This window comes from Gobio gobio (assembly GCF_949357685.1).
Source record: "Gobio gobio genome assembly, chromosome: 1".
Taxonomy (NCBI): Eukaryota; Metazoa; Chordata; class Actinopteri; order Cypriniformes; family Gobionidae; genus Gobio; species Gobio gobio.
The window spans coordinates 38,079,542-38,095,009 of NC_137097.1; the positions used below are offsets into that span (position 1 = coordinate 38,079,542).

At 39.1% G+C, this 15,468-nt stretch overlaps 2 protein-coding genes across 3 annotated transcripts in view; one reads left to right on the forward strand and one right to left on the reverse strand.

Annotated features, from left to right (window-relative positions):
• tbcd (tubulin folding cofactor D) overlaps positions 1–15,468 on the forward strand; it is a 48,891-nt gene that overhangs the window by 10,034 nt on the left and 23,389 nt on the right. For both annotated transcript variants that reach the window (XM_079825277.1, XM_079825276.1), the window contains exons 14-17: positions 6,109–6,265; positions 13,040–13,097; positions 13,381–13,410; positions 13,562–13,647. In XM_079825277.1, the coding sequence (XP_079681403.1) occupies positions 6,109–6,265; positions 13,040–13,097; positions 13,381–13,410; positions 13,562–13,647 (331 nt within the window). The remainder of the gene's footprint in view (positions 1–6,108; positions 6,266–13,039; positions 13,098–13,380; positions 13,411–13,561; positions 13,648–15,468) is intronic.
• On the reverse strand, positions 35–3,830 carry znf750 (zinc finger protein 750). The gene is made up of 3 exons (XM_079825292.1): positions 3,461–3,830; positions 1,163–2,439; positions 35–1,050 (listed from the first exon to the last, which is right to left on the reverse strand). The coding sequence occupies exons 2-3, from the start codon at positions 2,389–2,391 to the stop codon at positions 432–434; spliced, it is 1,848 nt and encodes a 615-aa protein (XP_079681418.1). The 5' UTR covers positions 2,392–2,439; positions 3,461–3,830; the 3' UTR covers positions 35–431.

A 15,468-nucleotide genomic window follows, 5' to 3' on the forward strand; every position in this document is an offset into this window, starting at 1 on the left:
CTCAGTTTAAAAAGATTCATAAGCAAACATACTTCACTTTATGCAAACACTTTATTCAAATACTGCAAGTTTGACCAGCTTCTTTATTTAAAAAAAAAATTAAAAATACCACCACCCAGCGAATTTATACATACTGTTGTAAGTCGGTCAAAGAGCAGAAGATTTTAAATTTACAATCTGGGCTACCTTCTTTTTCCAATCAGTGCATAATGTTGTATTTTGGAATTATCTACATTTGCATATTTACAATTTTGTCCAAAGCAACTAAAGGTATACATTTTTTTCAATTCATGCATAGTCTGAATTTTTCCCATGGCTGCTGAAAAATGTTGACCATCTTCCTGTAAGTCTCTTTGAGTATTGATCTTTTCACTGGAACTCCTTTCTATCAACTATTTGAATTGCAGCAGTCCTTCTTTGCAATCTCTGCATCAGCAGTTCTGCGACCTCTTTCTTTGAGTTCTGGATGGTTCTTTTACCTTTGCTCTTTTGGTATTGTGCCTCAGAGGTCTGGTGTTTGCCCGTTTTTGTCCCAGTGCCCGTGTGCTCTGTTTGGGTGTGTCTGGAGTGTCTTTGACTGGGCACTTGTCTGGGGGAGGAAGGCCTTGGCTGTTTTGGCCCTCTGTCATTTCTTGTTGGCCAATTGAGTAGTCATTGATAATGTCCCTTGAGCTAGCTAGTTGACACAGAGCAAAGGCTGCTGAGTGCCTCTGGTCACATGGGTCTAGGTCTTGTTTTCTGGGTGAAGAAATTGTGGATTCCTCAAAGTTTATGATGGTTTGTCTTTCTGGAGTTTCAGAGCCTGTGATGTTGGGCAAAACTTGGTTGTTGGACTGTCCCCTGAGGCAGAGGTTTAGCGGTACCTCTTGACTACTTTCTGAATCATAATTGAGCTCTTGGTCAGAGTAGTGGTGTGTCATGTTGCTGGATACAGCCTGGTCCTTCTTTGAAAGGTTAAGAGGACCTGGCTCCTCCTCATTCTCTTTGTCCTGTTCCGTTTCTGATGCAACCTCACTGCTTCTTGCAGAATCTGTGGTGTGTGGTTCATTCCTAGAAAGAGAAAACGAGATACCAATGTTATTTCAAGTTCTGTAAACAATAGAGAAAACTTGCTTGTGATACAAAGTGTCTTTGGGAACTTTGTCTCGCATAGTTTACCTACCTCTCACTCTTTTGTAATATGTTCTCTTGAGGTTGTCCACATGATTTATTGGTTAAGTTGTCGGTTGCTGTAGTTGGCACTGGTAAGACATGCTGTGATTGACTGACTGGGAGTGACTCCCCATGGGAAGTGAGCCTAATTGTAACAGGGATACGCTGAGTGACATCTGCGGTACTGGGCCTGTCTGGGGACCCAGAGGCGGCGCATCCTGCTAAAGGACTCTGGCGAGTACCTTTGTCCCCTGGACTGTGCTCCTGTACAGCCCTGTCCTCACAAAGTCTGCTGTAAGAATCTGAATGAGATATGGGGACCAGGTGTCCTCCGTACTCTCGAGGATAAAATCTGTTGCTGTACACATCCAGAGGAAGATACCTGGCTCTCTGTAAGGACATGGATAGTTCAGGGTGTTGGTAGACGCTGTAGGGTAGAGGTGGACCGGGTATAATAGAATGAGCATATCTATAGTGATAAGGGTGGAGAAGAGAAGGACTAGGCGGGACCAAAGGTGATGGCACCAGAGGTCTCTGGGTCTCTCGTGGTGTGAGTTGGTAGGCAGGGGTATTTGCTTGGTTGTGTGGGTAGGGCGTGTAGAGGGAATGCAAAGGCCTCTCAGGTACAATGTATGAAGGATAGTCTTGTATTAGAGGAAGAAGAGGTGCTGTGGAAGCAGGTGGGACCCAAGGTGCCATTTGATTGTAAAACTGAGGAATGGTTGAAGATGTTTGATCATCGCGTGGAGACCGAGATAGAGTCTCACTTTCAACTGTTCGTGCAACTGGTGAGAAAGCCGAAGATACTTTGTTCTGTGCGCTGTCCATGTTTGCACTTTTGTCCCTTATCTCACGGACTGGCTCAGGGACTTGCTTACTGACCTCATTGATGGGACTTTCAGGCTTTTGTCTTGTTTCTTTAACCATCTCCTCTTGTTCAACCTTGTCGTTGCCCCTTTCTATAGGTTTGCTGGCTTCAGCTTCCTGGGGTGGCTCTATGCTGTTGTGGTTGAAAGGAAGATTATGCTGGGAAGGTCTGGTTGTTTTTACTGTCTGTTCCATGCGCTGAGATACCAGAGAGATGGAGTTCTTGCAAAGGTTGTACTTCATGTGATTGAAGAGATGAGACTTGATGTTGCAGGTGAAGGGACATTGGAAGCACTGGTATTTGAAAGGTTTGCCTGGAGGGCGTGGAATGTAATGGGGTTTCTTCGGTTTTCTCCCCTGGAGTGTGTCCATACTGCTGCAGTTGTTCCAATCCAATACTGTGTTGTTTGACTGCCTTATCTGGCAACAGAAGAAGAAAAAAAAACATTAACAGTTCTGCCACACACTGAAGCAGAGCATCTTCTGTTTGTTGGGTCACTACTTGAGGTTTTTATATAGGGAGTTTGCATGTTCACATTCCCTCAAGATTTTCATCTAGTTTGTAGCAGTTCTGTATTGTTTGCTGGCCTGCGTGTTAGCATGACATGCTCTAGCTGCACTAGTGAAGCCAGCGTAGGCCTGTAGAAACATGCTCCCCTTCATCAAAACCTGATGGCGTGGGAAACCACATACACCTGTTTCCCATGACCTTACCTGCAAGATACAAACTCCAGACGTTTAAAAGTTGATATCACTCACACTGTAAATATAGAGAAGCTACCAGAGGTATTAGAATGAAATCTCCTGTTATAACACGAGTAACCAATTGGACTGCTTCCGTGATTGAAAGAATTTACTTTGACAGTTGTACACTACAAATGAGGATAAATAATGGTCCGGTAAGTGTGCAAAGATTTTAAGGCCTGAAGGTTTGTATTGGGAAGCAGAAGACTGAAGAAAGAGAGTGCCAGGCAAGTTCTGCAGAAAATGACTCCGCCTTAAGGAACCTGTTTGTCACACACTGTCGCAAGAAGTGGTGGCTCAGGTTTTGAGCCGCTCCCTCCTCAAGGCACAAATTAAAATAACATTTTTGTATGGCAAAGAAAGTTTTTCTGTATTATGGATTGTTTCCTGGTTCCTAATCACTCCTCTGTGAGTACACCAATATATTGGGATATTAGTGTAATGCGATAAATTGTTGTGACTGAATTTTTGACTATTTAGACATTGTGTATATTTATACAACCACATGTCAAATACAAAATAGTATTTTCTGCCAGATGTGGTCTAACAGGTGCATCTATAGTCAGCAATTTAGATCTAGCCCTGCTACATAAGTACCTTTAAACAGCCATAACAAATTATAAAAGTATGGACATACTAACAATAATAAGAACAGTTACTAATGAAAATCTTAGTAACTTAGCTGTTGCAGCCTTACCTGTTGTCAGATTCCACGGGATGTTGGCAGTATCGGCGATGGATTATGTCCACAGCAGCCCTCTTGAAGCTTATGACAGTCCCACAGTAGAAAAGTTTTGCTGTCGTGATTGTCCTTGAAAGCGAGTGTCTTCTCTTTAGGTGTTCGGTCTCGTTTCTGATGAGTCTGATGAGTCTCTCGCTTTCTGAGGTGTTGACTCTGTGGGGTGGAGTCTATGCCCAAGCAGTAGAGCCCTGAGGCAGCATCAATGTGCCTAATATTAGGCAAGCCCCAAGCCACGGTACATTGCTAGTTTGCCTCCTGTCTCACCTGTGGCTGAGAATCCACATGGACTAGAAGCCAGACAAGACTGTTTGTCTTTTGTTTTCCTAAATGGTTGATTTAGCCCAGGAGTGGTAGAGTTAGGTGTGAAGCAGGTTTGAGGATGTTGTCAGAGGGGTGTGGAGATATTGAGGACAACCAGTGAGATTTGCATGAAGCCAAATGTGTGCTGCACCTGATGTGACTTTCAGAATGATTATGAAAATGTTTGTTCTGAGCAGTTATTTTACGCTGGGTCTGGATCTTAGTTTGTATAAATTTAATGTTAGTTTTGTTTTGAAATTTATTCTCATTAATTTGCACAAATAGCATGAATCATGAAATCTTAAAGCTTCAAATGTTGGCCCCACCTAAGTTTTAGGAAGGCAGTTCCTTGTAATGAGATCCTTCTAAAAGTCAACTATCAATAATCTCTTCTTCTTTGGTGTGTGTGTGTATATTTATGCATCACTCACAATTTATTATGAATATATAATCTAGCTAATATAATGATATACATTTTTTTTTTTTAAGTTTCTGGTCAGTGAGATTATTTTTAAAGAATTTAATACTTTTATTCTGAAAGGATGCATTAAATTAACTCCCTGCCAGCTTTTTTTTTTCTTCTTTTAAGTTGTCAGCCACTGCCAGCGTCTTTGATCATTTTTAAAATATCATGGCCCCTAGAATATATTTTTTTTGTATGATTTTCTGAACATGCAGTATATTAAAAGAAAGAACAGAGCATCTGCTTTAAAAAACAAAAAAACAAACAAAAACCTGTGAGTAAGTTTCATAAAAAAGCAACATTTTGAGTTAAAAGCTGAGAAAATCAAGTGTTTGGCAAAGACTTCATCCAGATCAGATTCAGAACGATGATCAAAACATAGATGAAGTCATGTCCATCAACACCCCAATGCTTCACAGTCCTATAGCTCGTCCTGGGACCAGAGTATGTGAGCGGAGAGGAGTGGAGCGTCGTGGTTTTCACTCACTCCGAGAGCGCTCCACTACCGCTCCATCACGGCCCATAATATAACTGCATTTTTAGCCAGAACTCGTACGTTAAACACATTTAACTTGCTTGATACAGATGGATCACTCAAATCAGAAAGAATGTAAAGGTTATGATGACGGCGATGGATATGAGTGGGATGTTATAGTTCAAGGAATTTTTTTGTACCTGCTACATACTGAATATGATGGGGTGAAAGCACATTTTAAATAGGTAGCACTTATTCACACACACAATCGCTCTCTCTCTCTCTAATGCATTCAAACAAATGTAATCTTACATTGCTTATCTGCTTACAGTTAGCTGTATCTGATTTTGAATGAGCAGAAATCTGTAATGTAGTGACCCGTAGATAAAATAACTGATGAAAACGTACTATTTTCATCTTTCCAAACAAAATGTGCACTGCTATAAACACAATTAACAACTATTGTCTCCTATTGTATTTATTTTTTAAATTTAATGTATGTCATAAACTGAACTTTTGTGATATTTCAGAGCTTACTTAAATACTTTAACTGCAAATTTCCACGGAGCTAAGACGGAACGCTGTTTCTGATATCAGTGAGCGAGGAGTGGGAAATGATGAACCCGGAGCGGAGTGATTATTGAATGCTTGGAGCGTGGAGGGGAAATTGCTGCCGCTCCACTCCGCTCACATACTCTGCCTGGGACAACATTTAATTCAGTAACATTAGGCAGATTTGATTTATATGCCGTTTAATGTTGTTGATGATCGCCTTATTTTACATATGCAAATGATATCGCTTGTTTTTGCTGCTTCTTCGCATGTATTTTGATAGGGAGATTCAATACGGTTTCAGAAGATGTGTAATAGCGCCCCCTACCGTATAACAGTGAAAACTCGTAAAAGTGAATCAAAAGTGACAGTAATGACATTTGTAATGTTACAAAAGATTTCTATTTCAAATAAATGCTGTTCTTTTGAACTTTCTATTTATCACAAAATCCTGAACAAAGTATCACTGTTTTCACAAAAATATTAAGCAGCACAACCGTTTTCAGCATTAATAATAATGAGAAATGTTTCTTGAGCATCAAATTATATTATATAAATATTATAATGATTTCTGAAGGAAATCATGTGACACTGAAGACTGGAGTAATGATGCTTTACCATCACAGAAAACGGTTATTAAAAATTGTAACAGTATTTCACAATCTTATCTCACTGTTACTTTGTTTATACTTTGTTTACTGTTACTTCTACATATATATAATATATTATACACACACTCTCACACACATATATTTTGAATTTCAAAACTAATGATTTTTGCCTACTAATGTTTTGTCTCTATGACTCCTACAGTGGTGCCTCTGGTTCTAAAAGCTCTGATATATGACGAGAAAAGGGGAGCATGCAGTTTGGGATCAAATGTACGTGATGCAGCCTGCTACGTGTGCTGGGCTTTCGCCCGTGCCTATGAGCCAAACGAACTAAAGCCTTATGTCAACCAGATTGCCAGGTACGAGCCCAACACCGCCACTGAGACATTATGCATGTTATTTATGCCATTCATTAAATTTGCTAATTAAGTTACCAACCTTAAGCATGTGAAAAAAAGCTACTTGTGATGAATTTTGAATTATGAATCATGTGGACTTCTCTGTACCTCCCGTGTTATTATGGTGGTTGTCAGTATATGTTTAAGGTACAAAAGAGCTTAGCATAGCTAAAACATTGTTTTTCTTTCATCATAAGTACAATAGAGCTGAAAGCTAACTGTACATTTCAGTTTATTGTTGTTGCTTCTCATAGAGAGCACTTTAATGTTCTAGCAGATGCATAGACCAACAGACTGAACTGTGCTGTCTCAATAGGGATAGGTTCTGAGCTGTGAGAGGTGTATAAACTGGTTTTAAGGCGGTAAATAACTCCAGCCAGGAGAACAGGTATGAGAAGAGGCTGTTATAATCCTTGTCCTTCCCTCCTGGAAGTTTAAATCTCACTAACACGTTCTCCATATGTCCATAAGTGAACAAAAAACTGGATGCTTTGATAGAATTATATCAAACCATAATCATCTTTCTAATATAATTTGCTGTGACAGAACTTTCTTAAAATAAATACCAGGTAGCATGGAGAAAAAAGGTCCTTTCGTCTTGCCACATACTATAGGGATTGCTGACTAAAGAACAAATAGCCCTCAGTATGTGGGCTGCCTAACCTCACTTACAAAAAAAATATATTTTCATTGGACAGAAAGTGTAACAGTATTGTCAACAGAGCCACCCAAGTTGAGCTGTCATTTTCACCCATCACTGACATCAGATCAGCTCTCACCACAGTTGGTTCTGGTGCAAAGAGCTTTCATACTGGAGAACTTCCAAAAACACCTTCACAGAGATCTAAGAGAGGTCACACAGAATGCTTGTATAAATAGTGGGCGTACAAGGAGTCAGTTTGCATCCAGAGTTGGGAAAGAATATATTTTCATATATTTAAGATGAATTACTTTAGATCTGATCCATACGTCTGCCACACAGGAAATCTATTGAGTTGGAATATTTAAAAGAATAAATAACATAGTAAAGTTAACTCTGTGAATTAAGAGCCAAGAGTAATATATTAAATATATTTTGTTTTTCAGGGTGAAACACAAGTCTGTGGCATAAATGGTGTGGGATGAGATATTTTTTTTGTGTTTGTGATACTGAGGTAATTACTAATATATAGAAGGTGCGCACAGTCATAAAAAAAAACAAAAAAACATACAACATAAGACTTAACATAACCCTAATATACATAGTTGATAACAAAAAACTAAGGAACAACAGAATTGTTCAAATGAAAAACCATCAATTGTAAAGTGTCATACAGGGAACGTACTTTTTATTAAAACAAATAGCATTAATAGTCATTTGTTTTTAGTTAAGAGTAGGGATGGGCATTTCAAGCTAAAATAATATTCAAATGATCGCTGGGAATTATTTGATTATTATTCGAAACTCGCAACTCCTCCCCCCGCATGCACGTATGTATAGGCTACACACATATAAACGGAGAGAGAGAGGGATAGGGACCATTCACGCTCTCAGTCTGTATGAGAACAAACTGTTTAATTCATTAGGCTATATTAACTCAAGCCAAATAATTATTGTAACATGCTGAAACATATGACTGTTATTTGACATCGCCCCAAGTTACCGTGGCCGTTATATGCCACGCAAATCTACAGTGTGTGTGTGAGACAATGTGTTGTTCTTCTGTTGTCTCAGGGATTTTTTACACTGGCAGTTTAGTTTGAAATGGGGCACGGTTCGCATGAAAAATGGCTAATGTGAAATACTGTCAGCTTGGTGCGCTCTGAGGTACAGAGCCCGAGAGCCCACAACCTGAGTTCGGTTACACTCAAATTGTTCCGCGAATTACGTGAATGTGAAAGCAACACTCGGGTGCGCCCTTGTTCAGGAAGAAAAGTAACTAGACCAACGCTGCGGAGGCGCAGGGACGAATCACTTTTTAGACGATAATCGCACAACCTATTCGATATTCTATAATTAAATCAACTAATCGAATATTCGCAAATCGTGACTCATCCCTAATTAAGATATGCTATGATAAATTTGAACAGATTTGTATTATTATTTTGAATGTATGCATAGACTTTCATGGAACATAAAATCATGAATATTTGCCTCTAAAGTCATGGAAATGTAAAGGAAAAAAAAATGTATGAACCCTGGATGTTGCTTTGACAAACCTGACAAAAGATGACAAACCTCCCAAAGTTGATAAATTAGTCCAAAAATGACATGAATAGTTCACCCTAAGCCCTCATGTTGTTGCAAACATGGATGCAAACCTGAAATGAGAACCACTCCCTTTGATTTGTCAAAAAAACAAAAGAAATGAAAGGGAAAAATATGAAGAATTTTCAAATGGCTCTTTTTCAGTTTAAGCTCCAAAAAGGGCAACAAAACAACATTAGAACAACACGTTGTAGTCCATATGACTTGTGTGCTATATATACCGCGACTTCTGAAGTCATATGGTTGCTTTTTGTGGCAGTTAAACCAAAATGATTTCTTGACAGTCTTTTCTTTTCTGCCAATGTTCTAAAATGGACTCCAAACAGTGGCACACCCGCTTAAAGATTATTCAAAAATGTAGTTCTTCTTTGACACGCATGACTGATGAGGTTTTTTTTTTTACATTTGTTAACATACTTAAATCTACAGAATGGATTTAAGGATGGTAAAATGTGTTAACCAATGCTGCACTGTTATTAGTAGCTGAAAGTACTACCGAATTACGTTAAGCTTAAATACTGAATAAAATAACAAGCAAGGGGTGTGGAGGCTGCGTAGACCTTGTTGATTCTTTGGAAATCTGCACAGATTCCATGTGGTTGACATATGAAAAAAAATGTGGTGTTGTCCTTTCATGTTTTAGTGTAGCATTAGATTTCGTTGATCATTGTATTCTTATTGCTAAAATGAAATGGTATTTGGATCAAGTCCAGATCTCTCGTGATGTTTGTACTTGACAGGTTTGGTTCAATTGAAACGAACCCTGGGGCGATTGCTCAGTTAGTGCTGTTCATTTGAATACGTTTAAACGCTGCCAACCGAACCCTGGTGTGCACCAACAGCACATGGGTTTGTGTGGAGCAGCATTTACTGTAAGCAGAGCCGCTGAAAGAAACGCGTAACCTTCACGCATCTAAATAATTAAAGTGTCGCGCTTCGATAGGAAAACTGCAGCGCATATATTTATTTAATTGAATCGCAGCCATTGTGATTTCACAATATCACTTTGCTATATTATGATTTTTAGTTGTATCGTGCAGCCTTACAAAACTGTCTAATAATGCGCTTCATGGATTCTCGTCCTTGAAATGCGCCATTTCCGGGATTTTCCACGCCAGTTTAAATGAGGTATCATGACAGCCCTAACAGCAAGTATTATTTCATGGATTTTTTTCATATAGCTAACGTATTTTGTGCGGTGTCCCACAAGGAAGTTGCGTATTTGCTTTAACTGTGGTGCTTGGTATTATTACTCAGGCTTATGGCTAGGGGTTTGCTGTATTTAACTTTGCTGTGTAACTGTAATTCTTCTAGCAATTCTGCAATGTTCGGTTTGTGTGGTGATGTAGTGGTGAATCAGCTCAGCGAAACACTTTCGTCAGCAGAAAGCATTTTTTTTCCCTCCCAAGGTTCAACAGTAAGCCTTTCAGTCACCGTAAAAGCATAATGATATTACGAGAGTGACAGCTGAAAGATGCTCCGCTGCTCCCCCTCTCCCTGTTTAGGACAAGTGCGGGCCTGCGTGTAACTGACTGTGCTTTTGCATTGCTCCTTCAGTTTGTTGGCCCTCCCCGCAACTTCCCTCCTCCCTGCCCCCACGGTGCTGCCAGGTTTCGTCTGTTGTCGTGGGTTTCGGTCGCCATTTGGCACCCAGGCTGTAGGCCTGTCGAGTCCTGTTTTAATTTCGTCAGCAGTCATAGGCTGATTATATGAGCTTACTGACACTCTCAGAAACTGTCATTGCATGAAACTACGTTATTGTTTTTTTTTTTTATATATATATATATAGATACACTCCCATACAAAAGTTTGGGATCAGTAAGATTTTAACTTTTATCCAGCAAGGATGCATTAAATTAAACAAAAGTGACAGCAAGGATGTTTACATTTCTTATGAAAAAATATTTATTTGAATGTTATTTCAAATAAATTTTGATCTTTTGAACTTTCTCTTCATCCAAAAAATCGTGAAAAAAATAAGAATCACGGTTTTCTGGAGAAAAAAAAATGAAGCAGCACAACTGTTTTCAACATTAATATTAATAGGAAATGTTTCTTGAGCATCAAATCATCATATTAGAATGATTTTTGAAGGATCATGTGACACTGAGGACTGGAGTTATGATGCTGAATATTCAGCTTTGATCACAAGAATAAATTACAATTACTTTTTGCGACCAAATACATTTTACAATATATTTTCTTTTGTAATATTTCACAATATTACTGTTTTTTTCTGTATTTTTATCAAATAAATGCATCTTTGGTGAGCATTAGAGACTAAAATGTAAGATTAAAAAAAAAGATCAAATCCTACCTATTTTCAAACTTTTGAACAGTAGTATATGTATAAAAATAAGTTTACACATAAAAACAGATCCTTAAGAATATTAAATCAATCAATCGTCTTTTTTTTTCTTTTTTTTTTGGGTCACTTCATTTAAATGAATAGTTCCCTCCGATATGATAATTCTATCTTTATTTAATCAAACGAAATCTTGTTCCAAATATACTTTCTTCAGGGGAATAAAAGGAGAAATGTGAAGAAATTGTACTGGTTGTTCTGGTTTGTTCTTCACACAAACGTGTATGGCTTCTAAAGATTTTGAATATAGCTGTATAAAGGACTTTAATAATACTTTTAAGTCCTGTTTGAATCTTACAAGCATTCAGCCTACCTTCACTGTAATTGCATTTTTGAAGTGTGACCAATACAATTGGAAGAAAGGAAGAACTATCTATTAAAGTCAACTACAGTGCACAGGCAGAAGTTTTTGATAGTTTCCGTAAGGCGTTATTATAAAACAATAACAGTGACGCGTCTAGCTCTGAATGCATGTTCAGTCCCTGTCCATTTTATGCTGCTCCAGGCCACTATCAGTTGTTCATCGAAACCAGCGCAGCCATGTTAAGCCCGTAGGCTTGTGCGTGTGTACTGTGTATGTTTGTGTACTTCATTCTCCCAGGCTGTGAGTGACGGTGGGAATACCTTGCGGGCACGTTCACACAGCTCTATTGAGGAGGAGGAGTGGTGGAATAAAGGGAAAAGAGTGCAACAGGTTTATGGGGGCACTGAAATGATAGATGAGTTTTGAGATGAGAACTACACACTTGTTTTTAATAATATGCCTCATCACTGGGAGGTGAGAGATCTGAAGGTTTAGAGCTGTACATGTTTGAGTGAAAGCGGTAAATGTGCGTCACCTCAGGCTGCCAAACTAATAAAATAAATGTATGTCAAGAGATAGGATGCACATAAAGATATAGTAACAGTTATAATTAGGGCTTGGCATTAACACCCGCCAACCCGCCATTTGCGGGTGGATTTCAGCTGTGGCATGCAACACAGTCACTCCCACTAGCCACTTTGGCAGGTTGAATTTTATGGCAGTCTTCTCAAAAGGCATCTGTTATAATCGTGTTGCGCATTATAACCAATCACACACGATTCTGTTGAGCTTATGAATGCAATGTCTAATCAGAGGCGTTCAATTTAGTCATCGCTGAAATGAAAAGTTTTGTTCAGAGCGTGCTCTAACTCACTGAAATCTGCACTCATCATAGAACAAAAACAGTCAATAACTGTATGATGAATTTGGTGTTTGTTTCAGCAGTGAAAATAGTTTCAGAACCATAGCACATCTGATGTGACTGGCATAAAGTTGGCTTGACGTTTGATATTCGCAAAAATAAGATACCGTCTCTGAAGTCATGTTTTTAACTTCAATAGCATTTGAATAGAATGACTTGCAGTAGGCGATACGTCCGCGATAATTAATGCGATATGGCTCAGCTTGTCAGTGAACTACGGCTCTGTGTAGTAAATGCCGCTCTATGTGAAAGCAGGTGATGGCGATTTACTACTAATCAAGGAACCGGCTTTACTGACGAGATGCGCCTAACAATGTCATGCGATATATCGCCCAGCCCTAACTTGCAGTCATAAAACCAGGTGTAAAGTCTTCATCTAGGTGAGAATTAACTCTCAAATCAAATGAAAATATGGATATGCATTTCACTAGGATACTCTATGGGCTCATACACAAAATATGCTAGATTTAAATGCCATAACTGATAGAACACTGATGTGAATATTGCTTTAGAATAAGTTATATTTACACCAAAACATCTTATGCAAGTGTTAGTGTTACTCTGTCTAGATTAAGGAGCTTTACACACAACCTTATCAGAGCTAAATAGGCCTATTTGATGACCTGGCATGTTATACTTTTCATATAGACTTGATTTGGGTATGCACCGTGATCATTTACATATAGCCAACAACAATTTTCCCAACAACAACATGTTGCCGGTGAAAATGCTGAGTGTCTAGCAACTTTGGAAAACCAGCCACAGTGGCTGGTGAGCAAAAAAGTTAATGTCAAGCCCTGGTTATAATAACAGTTGTCCTAATTTATGTATTATTATTAGATTATTAATTCTATGATATTCTATCAATGATTTTTCATTTGTTTCTACCTTTACAGTGCGCTGGTCATCGCAACTGTATTTGACAGGAACATCACCTGCAGAAAGGCCGCGTCTGTAAGTTTGTCCTGGAATTCTCTTTAATGCTATTTTAAAAATAATTCCATAATAACAAAAGCTAATACAAATTGAAATGAAGATAAAGGGGCAAATGCTAGTGAAAAGCATTAGCGTTTTTGACGAGTTGTCTTTAAAATTCGGTAAATGACGGTAAAATGTTTGCTTAATGTAGCGGATAGGAGAAGGTATTGTAACAGGAAAAAAAGCTTTAATTTCACATACTGTACTGCAGACAATAAGACATAAGAAAATTTAATTTTTGCTTCCTTATCTCTTTTAGGCTGCTTTCCAAGAGAATGTGGGCAGACAGGTACAATGAAAAAAAAAAATACACTTGCATCAAGACAATTCAGATCCATTATAAACACCTGCACTGATCTGTAGTGCAACAGGCTGTGTCCTGTGAAGCCTGCTGAGTCTGTGTGTCTAATCTGATCCCCTGAGATATCCTGTCTCCACAGGGCACCTTCCCCTATGGCATTGACATTGTCACAGCGGCGGACTACTTCACGGTCGGTAACCTGAATAACTGCTACTTGACTATCAGGTAAGGAGTAAAGAGGTGGCGATGTGTGACTAAGAGCTGTTTTGGCGTGCTTAATTGAGGCCATTGTTCTTCAGAGTACATGCCTCAAACATTACGCCAGCAGGTTGATCAAATAAACACCCCAATTCTCAGAACAATCAAAGCCCAATCACAGTATGTTTTGAATGCATTAATGAGTGAAGCAGCGGTAACGCTGTCGTGTCTGGCCTGTCACTTTCTTGGATCCCACCCTCCAGAAAAATGTCACCATTTGACTGTGGCATCTCAATGTAGTGAAAAAGCAATGTGAAAAATGCTAGCCTTAGGGAGCAAAGAGCCAAACTCGAGGCTTACTGCGTAGCCCGCTGTTACATGGAAATTTGCTTTAGCTCAATTCTCTGCCCATTCCTCTTAGCCAAAACCGGAATAAAATGGTTGATAATGTGTTATTATATAGCATGACTGTTTAGAACATCATTGATTGTTCATTTATCACTACACTTGGGACGTCGGCATAGCATGGCACCATTTAGGGTGTGTTTACACTTGACATGTTTGGTTCGATTAAAACGAGCCCTGGTGCAAATGCTCTGTTAGTGTGGTTCATTTGAATAAGTGTGAACGCATCAAACAAGCTTCTGCTTCCAAAGGAGCGGTTTGAATGAAATATGAACACAACACGGACCAAGACAAGATGTGTAAAGGAAGATGAGACCCTAAAAAGGACAGAATGCTCAAGCGTACCTGTTTTTTTCTCGTCATAGTCGTGATGTTGCCCATTACAGTTCAGTACAGGCATCAAAACCGCGTCTCCTCACAGAAGATCTTCGTTTGTGTGGGAAAGAGGGTTTCCTGCTGCTGTTTTGACTCCTTTACACATTTTATTAGCTTTTCACGAGTTTAGCCAAGAACACAGCATTGTTTTGGATGTTCGGTTGCAAAATATACATCATAAAAGGTTTTCTTTTTGCTTTTGCCTTTTTGTATCTTTAGGTTCGGTGTTAAAAATGACTGAATACAAAGCGAACCGGGACTAAATTTCTTTTTTCGGTCAAGTGTGAACACACCCTTAGAGGTGATATGTCATGGAAAACAGGATTTTCGTGGTCTCCTAGAAGTCTGGACGGACCTTTTTAGTAAACATAAGCTTTAAAACAAGGCCATTCAGAAACTGTTGACATCTGAACAATACGCATGCTAAAGGTGTTTTCAGACCTACTGTAAAGATCTTTTGTTTTGGGAATTATTTTCTTGGTTCGATTTCACTTTAACAAGGCAACATTTCAAAACATTCCAAAATGTGTTTTATGCAAGTCACATGTGAGTAAAACTGACATCTATTTGGTGCACCTGTTTTTGTTCTTCATAGCATCATTCATCAAGATGGATTGACAAGTTAGCTTTGTGGAGTAGCTGTCGTTGCACACACACCTACACCGATCAGGCATAACATTATGTCCACCTTCCTAATATTGTGTTTTTGCTGCCAATACAGCCCTGACCTGTCAAGGCAAGGACTTCACTAGACCACTGAAGGTGTGCTGTGGTATCTGGCACCGAGATGTTAGCAGCAGATCCTTTAAGTCCTGTAAGTTGCGATTTGGAGCCTTCATGGATCGCACTTGTTTGTTCAGCACATCCCACAGTTGATCAATTGGATTGAGATCTGGGGAATTTGGAGGCCAAGTCAACACCTCAAACTCGTTGTTGTGCTCCTCAAACCACTCCTGAACCATTTTTGCTTTGTGGCAGGGCACATTATCCTGCTGAAAGAGCCACAGCCACCAGGGAATACCGTTTCCATGAAAGGGTGTACATGGTGAACAATGCTTAGGTAGGTGG